Genomic DNA, 10,371 nt, shown 5'->3' with positions numbered 1-10,371 from the left:
GTCCTGTTGATTTCAGTAAGAAGGCCCCAAAAGACAGTGGTGTTTGTGTGTGTGTGTGTGTGTGTGTGTGTGTGTGTGTGTGTGTGTCAGGGTGAATTTTCAACCTTTTAAAAAATAAGGTATTATATGGGTTTTTGTTGAACTACATATCACAGTGGGGGACACATGGTGTCAAGCTATTGTACCAATATATCCCATGATAGCTCTGGACTATCCTCAGAAGGTGAACCAATACATCCAAAGCTTTCTGGGAAAGCTGCATAGGAAAATGAAGAGTTCTAGATCCCCACAACCTCCTCTACATACAAGTGCAGCAATGCATATCTACAGCACCCAGATCACTGTCTCAAAAAAATTCGGAGAGAAATGGAAGTTATCATCAAGGCTCCATTTACATGCCTATGCAAAAACTCCATTCACTACATCTGAGCAAGAAGTTAGAAGGTTCAGCATGAAGCAAACTGGTGCTGTTCTGCCTCCCCAGGAACAGCGGGTGGGAGGAGACCAGAAATGTCTCCTATTCACTGAGAGCTTGCTGTGGAGGCAGCATTGGACAGTGGCTGATGACGAGGAGGCAGATCCGGCAGCCAAAGGAGTGTGCTGCTGCTGAGACTGTGACAGGTAATGTGCTCCTTGGAGGCCGTATCTGTGGATCCTGCTGCCTGAGGCGGTCACCTAACCCTGCCACATGGGCATGCTGGCCCTGTTGATGGGAGCTAGTGTCCAACCTCATCTGGGAGGCCACAGATTCTGTATCCCTGTCCTAAAGTCAACCACATCCACAACCTATCTATATGGAAAAGCAGTATACAAACTTAAAAGGATTAATAACAATGATGAATAAGATAAACATTGCTGTTAATTTTAACTTGAGGGTGTTGAATGACATGATATAATTGCTCACTCATTCACTGAGGAGGCAAAACATTCACGCCAACTTTACAGACGCTTTTATACAGGGAAATATCAGGGTGTTATTATAGTTATGGGAGCTATGACAAGAAAATACAGCATGCTCAAACTCCATCCATCTCCCAGAAGGCATGCATTCATGGGAGAACTTGAGTCTTGAAAACCCATTGGTGCTGGTTTTCTACAATGGCACCTGAACATGTTCTTGAGTCCTTCAGATTTTGCCAAGCCATGTATCATGGTGCATATTATGGCAACTACCACAGTGATTCATGCTCTGTCAAAAACTGCTGTGCAAATCAAATCAAGTTACATCCAAATCCTACCTTCTACATGAAACAATCATTTTTCTGCAGGACAGATTTAAGTGGGAAAGAGTTGTGGCATTTTTTTAAAAAAGACTGTTTTTCTAGCAAGCCAATCAAAAATCTAGACAGGCTGTTTTTTCACTTCCTCCAACTAAAACATAATATTCCTTCCACGTGTGCAAGGAACTGATCTTTCAGTGTGACAGCACCTACTGTACACTTTTGAACTCCCTGTCTACTGAAATTAGGCAGGTGCCTTCACTTACCAAACGTTTTTTGGTTAAGCTAGTTTACCCAATCATGTAAAGTGAGCACACATTTGTTTTTAACCATTGGCTCATTTGAGAGGAAGGGCAGGGCAGGCCATGCATAAATACATACATACATACATACATACATACTAGCATGGCATTTTGTATTAGAAGGTGTATTTTTAAAACTGCTGATTTTGACTTCTGATCTTACCAGCACTTTCAATATATTATATATTATGTAAACTGCTCTGAGGTTTTGATGATTAACTGGTATATACATTCTGTTAAATAAATAAAATAAAATTCTCAAGCACTGTCCCCTGAAATCTGTATTCCCTCTCCCCTGCCCCCGGCACACACCCTAATACACTATCCATTGCCTCAGGCCACCAGCAGTTCAGGGCTGAAGCTCAGGTGGATGCCAAAACCAGGGAAAGTAACTATCCAAAACTGAACAATGCAAAGATGGCAGCTAACAGGCCCAAATACATAGCCAGTGGACTAGTTTCAGCTGGTCGGCCACCAGTTGGTCAACAATGCTCTAGGCAGATCCTTCATGAGAACACTGCATGAGAAACAGGTGGTCCCTTCAATATCCAATCTTGCCATGGGTTTTTGCACAGCTCTGCAGCATGGTGTAGTGGCAGCTACTGGACTGGCAGCTACCACTGTGAAAAGAACCCTATCAAAAAGCTTGCAAGTACAGTTTTAACCAGCAGAAAGTGGCATAAAAGAGTAGAAGAGTTTCGATTTGATATCCTGCTTTATCACTACCATAAGGAGTCTCAAAGCGGCTAACATTCTCCTTTCCCTCCCTCCCTCTCAACAAACACTCTGTGAGGCTGAGAGACTTCAGAGAAGTGTGACTGGCCCAAGGTCACCCAGCAGCTGCATGTGGAGGAGAGGAGACGCAAACCCAGTTCACCACTACACCACACTGGCTCACATACCACTAAAACTGCAGCAATCTGAAATGTGGCAATTGCTGCCTGCCCCCCCCCCTAAAAAAATCAGCTGCAAATGGTTTCAAGTTTCACATCAGATGTTCAGTTGCAAGAATAAAATCAATTTCTCAAGCACTCTCCTCTGAAAACTGTATTTCCCATCCCCCCTTACACACTATCCATTGCCTCAAACAATCTTGGGCAATCCCTAGAAGATGCCAAAAGCAGGGCAAGGAGTAGGAGTGTCTCCACCCCCATCGTTCTGCCCGAACACTGAGGTCCAGCACTGAGGGCCTTCTGGTGGTTTCCTCACTGAGAGAAGTGAGGTTAAAGGGAACCAGGCAGAGGGTCTTCTCGGTAGTGGCACCCACCCTGTGGAACTCCCTCCCATCAGATGTCAAGGAAATAAACAGCTATCTGACTTTTTGAAGACATCTGAAGGCAGCCCTGTTTAGGGAAGTTTTTTATGTTTGAAGTTTTACTCTGTTCTGTTGGGAGCCGCCCAGAGTGGCTGGGGAAACACAACCAGATGGACAGAGTATAAATAATAAAATTATTATCTTTTTTTAAAAAAATATGATTAGTAAAAATCCAAAATCAGGCAACCAAAGGATAGCAGCGGACAGGCCCTAGTACATGACCTGTGGACTGTTTCAAGCTGGTTGACCACCACTTGGGCTGGAATTATCCACCAAAATCCTTCATGAGATCATTGCATGAGAAGCAAGTGGCGCCTCCCCTAATCATTCCTTCTACAGGATTTTGTACAGCTCTGTAACACCATGTACCTATGGAGTAGCAGCTCCCACAGTGAAATGAAGTCTATCAAAAAGCTTGTAAGAGCAATATTAAACAGAAAAATGTCACATGGCTAAAACAGTAGCAATCTGAAATGTGGTAATTCCACCTCTGCCCCCCCATTTCAGTCACAAATCATTGCAAGTTTCACATCAAATGTTGACTCTGAATGCTATTTCAGGTTTTATACACAATACCTTTAAATCTTCATATGCCAGGTGCAATGCATATACACACTGATTTTTACAAACCCCCTAAGGCAGAGGTGCAAAGCCTGTGGCCTTCCAGAGGCATTAGACTACAACTCCTATCATCCCTGACTTTTGGCCATGCTGGCTGGGATGAATTGGAGCCGGAGTCCAGCAACATTTGGAGGATCAAAGATTCCCTATCCCTGTCCTAAAGCCAACCGTATCCACGGTAGTGAATGTTGGCAAATGTGAGGACAAATGCTTTGTGAAGAAATGTGAATTAAGAGGATTTGCTTGAACATCTCCCACCGTGCAAGTTGGGCAGTGGCCACCTTAGATGCTCCTTGACAGATCAAAGAGAGCCCCGAAGTTTCTCCTACTCTAGGCAATGAGATTTCCATTTGTTTTGAGCTCTCAGTTTATTTATATCTTGAAGGTTATCTAAACCTGCAGGGTTGCTGTTTTAAACTTGCGGATTAGGCTGACATAGCTGAAAGTCCTTCCTCATTACTTCTCAGACAGAACCGGTCGGCGAACCTGTTACAATGGTTTTGGTATAGGGAAATATCATAGTGCTAACTATAGTTATGGGAGCTATGACAGTAACATAAACCACGTCCAAATGCCTTCTGTCCAACCAGTCAACCATCTCCTAGAAGACCTACATTCATGGAAGAACTGGAGTCATGAAAGCACTTTGTTGCTGGTTTTCTACAATGGAAAACGAAGGATAAATTTGAAAGTGTTGTCGAATCTTTCAGATTTTTGTCAAGCCTTGTATCATGGTGTATTATTATAGCAGGGGCTACCACAGTGATGGGTGCCCCATCAAAAACCTGCTCTATCAACCAACAACTGGATGAAATGTGATTGTGGCTAGATCCCTTTGCAAACATGAAGTCATACTTTTTCCATGTGGGACAGAGTTAGTTAGAAAAGAGACTTGGCAAATTGTGGTGGTGGTTGTTTTAAGTGCTACGTGTTCCCTGATACATCATTCAAAAATCTATGGTGACTATTTTTAAGCACTGCGATATTTTTTGTTTCTGGTGGCAGCTCACTGCGCTGAGCTAAAGCCCACTCTGGAAGTTCTCCCAAGTTTGGTGTCTTTGAGGGGGTGGAATGGCATGGAACTTGCTTTCAGCAAGAGGTGACTCAGAAGGCCGACTGTATACCCAGAGACGCCCAGAGCGGTCCCCATGGCCAGAATCGTAAACAAACATACTGGGAAGGAAATAACTTTAAATTAGTGGGACTCAGATGAGAATGAGTTGTGTGGAAGCCTTCAATACCTCAGAGCTTCCACTTCCTCACTCTCTCTTACTTCACCATTCTCCCTCTCTGTTTCTCTCTCTTATACACACAAGAAACTGAGGGGAATTCACACAACCATGCCCAAGGTCACATGTTCATCAGTTTGTTTGTTTGTTTGTTTAATTAATCAGTGCCGGTTTTCTAAAATGTAATTTGAAGTATTTGGAAACTATGGAATGTGACCAGATGAAAAACATGGAGTAAGAATGTTCAAAGGAAACCATGCCAACTGCTACCAACCATCTAAGGTAAAAGAGATTCCATTGGCCTTAAATGATCACTTTGGAACAAGCTACTCCCTGGAAATTTCTTTTCTATCACCCCATTTAAAAATGACAACAACTTTTGCTTAGGGAGCCATGAGCAAAAGCCTGAGTGGATGGACGATCTCAATGAGCATTACTGTGGGATCCTCTAGATTTTGCCAAGCCATGTAGCACTGTGTGGGTAGCTGGCCCTACACAATGAGAGGTCTCCTGTCAAAAACCTCCTCAGATTATGTACAGACAACTGTTTCAAATGGCTGCTCCTGCTAAATCATTTATTCTGTTCCATACATGGATTGCTACTTCTCTTTGGACCCTGATTAGGGGTAAAGGACCCTTATAGTTCATTAAAACTATGGTTTTTTTAAATCTAATATGTCAAGGAAATATATACTAGGGAGCAATCCTATGCTAGCATACTAGGGATGAACTCAGTACTCTTGTGTAAGGTAAGGTAAAGATAAAGAACCCCTGGACAGTTAAGACTATGGGGTGAAGCACTCATCTTGCTTCAGGCCAAGGGAGTTGGCATTTGTCCACAGACAGACTTCTGGGACATGTGGCCAGCGTGACTAAACTACAAAGCTGGCTGTATTTACATAGGTCCCATTGGGATTAATGTGAAAAGTTAGCAGTGATTTAACGCTCATTAATTTCAGTGGGAAATCTGAGTGCAACTAACTTCCTAGTGAGAAGCCAACTCTACGGGCTTGCACCTCTTCCAAGAGGAATGTTGTTTTATTTTATGGGTATTTACTATTATGGTGATTATTATAAACACACACACACATAATATAGGTTCATTTTTGCAATAGACATAGTCACCTAGGTAAATACAATTTATGGGTAGCAAATATGCAAATAGAGATTTGGTAATTAAAAAGAAAAAAGAAAAGAAGGGGTAATTGTTCACCTTTTTCTTTCCATGCTCAACCTTCCCAACTCAGGATGAGAGAGCTATTTGCTTAAGACACAGTTTTAGTCACATGCTGAAAAGTTAGATAACATGCTGAAAAGTTTCATAAATACCAAGTCAGATCATTGTTCCTTCTAGCTCATTGCTGTATGCAAAGACCAGCAGCAGTTCTCTAGGGATTCAGTGTCTCCAGGCTCCACCTGGAGATGCTGGGGACTGAACCTGAGACCTTCTGAATGCAAAGTGAAGACTGTCACTGAGCTACAGCCCTGCCCCAGAAAGAACTCCAATCTGAACAGGCTCTGTTTTTTCTGAGCTTACAGAGCACGGTGTAACAGACTGGGACAGCACATCAATAAATCACATTCCAGAAGTAGCAAGCACTTTGTGAACTTTTTAAGGGGGGACCTGGCATATCTTTTCAAGCTTATCAAGAGTATGCCATCAATTTCTTCAACATTTCATCTCAGGCAAATGGAATTTCCGTGGACCTTTGTAAGTCACTGTCCCTTAAGAAACCTTTTCTTAGAGCAATCTATGATACCCTGCCTATACTTTCCCACCACACACACACTCCATTTTTCTGTATGGGAGTGAATCACTGTGATAGATACGGGGGTAGCGGCACAGTGATTAAAGCCCTTACAAAATCTTCTGTGTTCAGAATGAAAGGATACCACTGAGATAAACAGCGCTGGATGCATTGTTCCCTAACACATCAATCATGCATGTTGAATCAAAATTACAAAGGCAAATGCCTCTCTCTCGTTCAACATAAGCTTAAGAATGAACTCATATGTGTGTGAGTTCTTAAACATACTCTTCAACCTCTTCTATATATCTGATTTTTTCCTCCACACACAGTACTCAAAGGATGAGATTAGATAGATGATAGATGATAGATGATAGATATAGATATAGATATAGATAGATGATAGATAGATAGATAGATAGATAGATAGATAGATAGATAGATAGATGATAGATAGATAGATGATAGATAGATAGATAGATAGATAGATAGATAGATAGATAGATGATAGATAGATAGATAGATAGATAGATAGATAGATAGATAGATGATAGATAGATGATAGATAGATAGATAGATAGATAGATAGATAGATAGATAGATGATAGATAGATAGATGATAGATAGATAGATAGATAGATAGATAGATAGATAGATAGATGATAGATAGATAGATGATAGATAGATAGATAGATAGATAGATAGATAGATAGATAGATAGATAGATAGATAGATAGATATAGATGATAGATAGATAGATGATAGATAGATAGATCTGTCCAAATCTTGTCTATGAATTGCACTAATAGTTATGCTTCCCATCTCAGGTTTCAAAGGAAGTTGAAAGATCTTCAGGGTACCTCAAATGGAAACATCAGAGTCAAAAGGAGGACAGTAAAGGAACCTCACCTTACTATGTCCTGGTGATGTTCAAGCAGATGCTATTGGCTTCTTGTCTCACACAGCAAAAGAGCTTTATAATTTTTGAATATATTGATATATTGTAAAAAAATTATCAAGATGCGGAGCTACATCGAGCTTCCATTTTGAAAAAGTCAACTGTAAAAAAGTTGCAGCATATGCGTGAAATTAGCCTCTCTCCTCAGCAACACAAAAACATGATCACTCCTGTGCTTCTGTGTAGCCACCTACTACTCAGTTTCAACATACAAATATATTCATGCACAAATGTATGATTTTAAAAAGAAACTCCATATGGTTCCCTATATATCTTGGGATGAATCGCTCTCTTCCCATCTATCTTGTGTCCAGCTGATAATTCTTCACCTCGAAATTTGTCACATTTACCGTGACTGCTGTTTACATCTCTGCATATCCAAAGCCAACTTTGCCACTGAAGTCACTAGCAAACAAAACTGGCATGTCTCTAACAGTACCGCAAATTAATCTTAGACAGGAAGCCGATTCTGTTTCTGTTTCCTCACACAGTTTGAGCAGGAAGTTGGCAAAGACCTTAAAGGTGGTTAAGCAGATTAATGAGATGAATGAAATTAAGATCTCGAGTCAATTTATACACCAATTTTTGAGGTAGAAAAGTCACTGCTTGATGACCTTCCCCATAATTGTTGGGTGATGAAGAAACAGTGAACTTGGTCTACATGGAACACCACCAGAAACACCAAAATTCTACTTCTTGGGGGAAGGCCATATGCTACCTTCATACAGAATATATTTACACTCAACAGAACTAGATATATTTCCATGGTAGAGTTTGTGATTGGTGGTTGCAGAATTCCATACATTCTCCCTTCCGCATCCATATACAAAAGGATGGTTTTCTGTCTTGAGTGCTGGTAAGCATTTTAGTACTGGCACAAACCATTGTGTGGGGATATGGCTACCACAGTGTTACTTCTCAATACAAAAACTCCTTATGGAGACACACACAGGTATGGGCGATGCTATCTTTTGGTACAGGCAGGTCCTTTCTCAAACTGGTACATGAACCTCTGGCCCCTTGACATCTACCACAGGTTCCCACAAAATCACTCCTAAGAAAGCAACATGGACATAGCCTTCTGTTATGCTTCCACATCATCCTCAGCCTCCCATTGGTCACATTGCTGATTGACAGGGGAGCATGGATATCGCTTAATGTTACTATTGCTGGGTCTCACAAGTTCCCTATGCACTCCAGGGGTGAGTCAGCTCTGCACATCTGGCAGGGCCCAGCTAAGATAGAGATGCCTTACTACCATACCATAACACAGCAGGAGAGGGACTCTTCAGGTGTGCTGCTCCTCAAGACTGGCCTCAGCACCAGTTTACCAGTTACTGGAAACCACAGAAGGGGAGAGTGCTGTTGTGCTCAAAGCCTGCTTGCAGACTCCCCAAAGGCATCTGGGGAGAACAGGATGCTGGAGCAGATGGACCATTGGGCTGATCCAGCAGGCTATTCTTATGTTCTTAGTACAGGTTGTTGGGCCTACAAAGTCCCTTGTATACAGGACTCATATGGACTCATTTTCACTGGTTCAGGCAGCATCACACCATAAAACAGTTCAAAGAAACTCATTTCCATTCAATCATACTGTGTTGATCACAGCTGAGGTTGGACTTGAATCCAAAATACCATATGAAAACCTACCCATCAAACAACATTGACTGACAATACAGTGTATATATACTGTATGCTCTGGGAAGATGTCAAAGTCTCCAGAGGACACTTTCTCTTCCTTGAGTATTTGTTTAAAAACAACAACAAGCAGCACATACCCTATTCATCTCCTATCAGACAGACTTCTCAGATCATTAAGATACCCTGTCCAGATGGCAAATGAGGTTTTTAAAAATCATTTTGTGGCTTGCCATTTGCCACCCTGGACTACTTTGTGAGGAAGGGCGGGAATATAAATTTAAGAATAAATTAATATTCAGCTGGGAGAGGGACCATGGTATTGTTGAACAAAAACATGGTGTATTGGCCCTGGGCAATCCTGAAAAGAAAGCAGTCATCTTAGCTGATGGGCAACATTCAAACTTTGCAAGGGAGCCTGCAATGACACCGAACAGACTGGGGAAAGCTACTCTGTGCACCATTAGAGCTGTGCATATCTGTAGGACAGGGACCCTCATCACTTATTTGCAGGAAGCAACTCCCATAAGCTGAGAGCAAAGGAAGTTTTTGTCAAGACTCTCCTCACTGTGGTTTGGGGCTGGGGCACAGTGATACAATCCCGTACAAATAGTCTTTGGAGACAATGAGAGGGAACCAACAGATTTATTATGCTGGCTGCATATGAGCCAATAGTTAGCCAATAGTTAGCAGTGATGGCCCAAGATATTCTGTCCTCTGCCACTAGAGTCTTCCTTCACTCTAGTTCCTTTCCTCCAAGGAGCTCAAGGGGGTGGGCATGATTCTTCAGCCATTTCCATTCTATCCTCACAACAACCCTGTGAAGTAGAATCCTCTAATTGTAGAGTTGGAAGGGACCCCGTGGATCATCTAGCCCAACCCCTTGCAATGAAGGAATATGCAGTTGTCCCATATGGGGATCAGCACCATACTCTAGCCAACTGAGCCATCCAGGTAGGTTAGGCTTTGAGATAGCAACTGACCTAAGGTCACCCAGTAAGTGTCATGGCTGATTGGAGACTCAAATCATGGTAACCAGAATACTTTAACAGGTGTATATAAGTGCCCAAGGAATTGCATAGCTCTTCTGAGCTTTAACCATTCTCTTCTAAGATACATAAAACTTAAATCTTTGGCATTCAGTAAGAGTCTGCTTCAAAGAGAAAATGGTATATGTGTGCATTGTTTTTATTTATTAGCCACAATTATAAATGTTCCAGCAGCACAATGAAGTGACCACAGAGCAGTTTTCAGCACATAATTCAAAACAAGACAAAGGTAGAGTAAATAAATCACTGACCACCAAATCCAAATGATGGCCTCAACACCACAAAGGAGCA

At 41.8% G+C, this 10,371-nt stretch overlaps 1 protein-coding gene across 1 annotated transcript in view; it reads left to right on the top strand.

The window, feature by feature from the left end:
• The first annotated feature begins 347 nt into the window (after positions 1-347).
• LOC309327113 (uncharacterized protein) overlaps positions 348-10,371 on the top strand; it is a 79,432-nt gene continuing 69,408 nt past the window's right edge. Inside the window, exon 1 of the mRNA XM_081836190.1 lies at positions 348-621. Coding sequence (XP_081692316.1) covers positions 564-621 — 58 coding nt within the window. The 5' untranslated portion in view covers positions 348-563. The remainder of the gene's footprint in view (positions 622-10,371) is intronic.

Source organism: Podarcis erhardii (assembly GCF_964252035.2).
Source record: "Podarcis erhardii genome assembly, chromosome: 13".
Lineage (NCBI taxonomy): Eukaryota > Metazoa > Chordata > Lepidosauria > Squamata > Lacertidae > Podarcis > Podarcis erhardii.
Note: the sequence above shows the minus strand (reverse complement) of the source record. Positions and strands in the feature narration are given on the sequence as shown.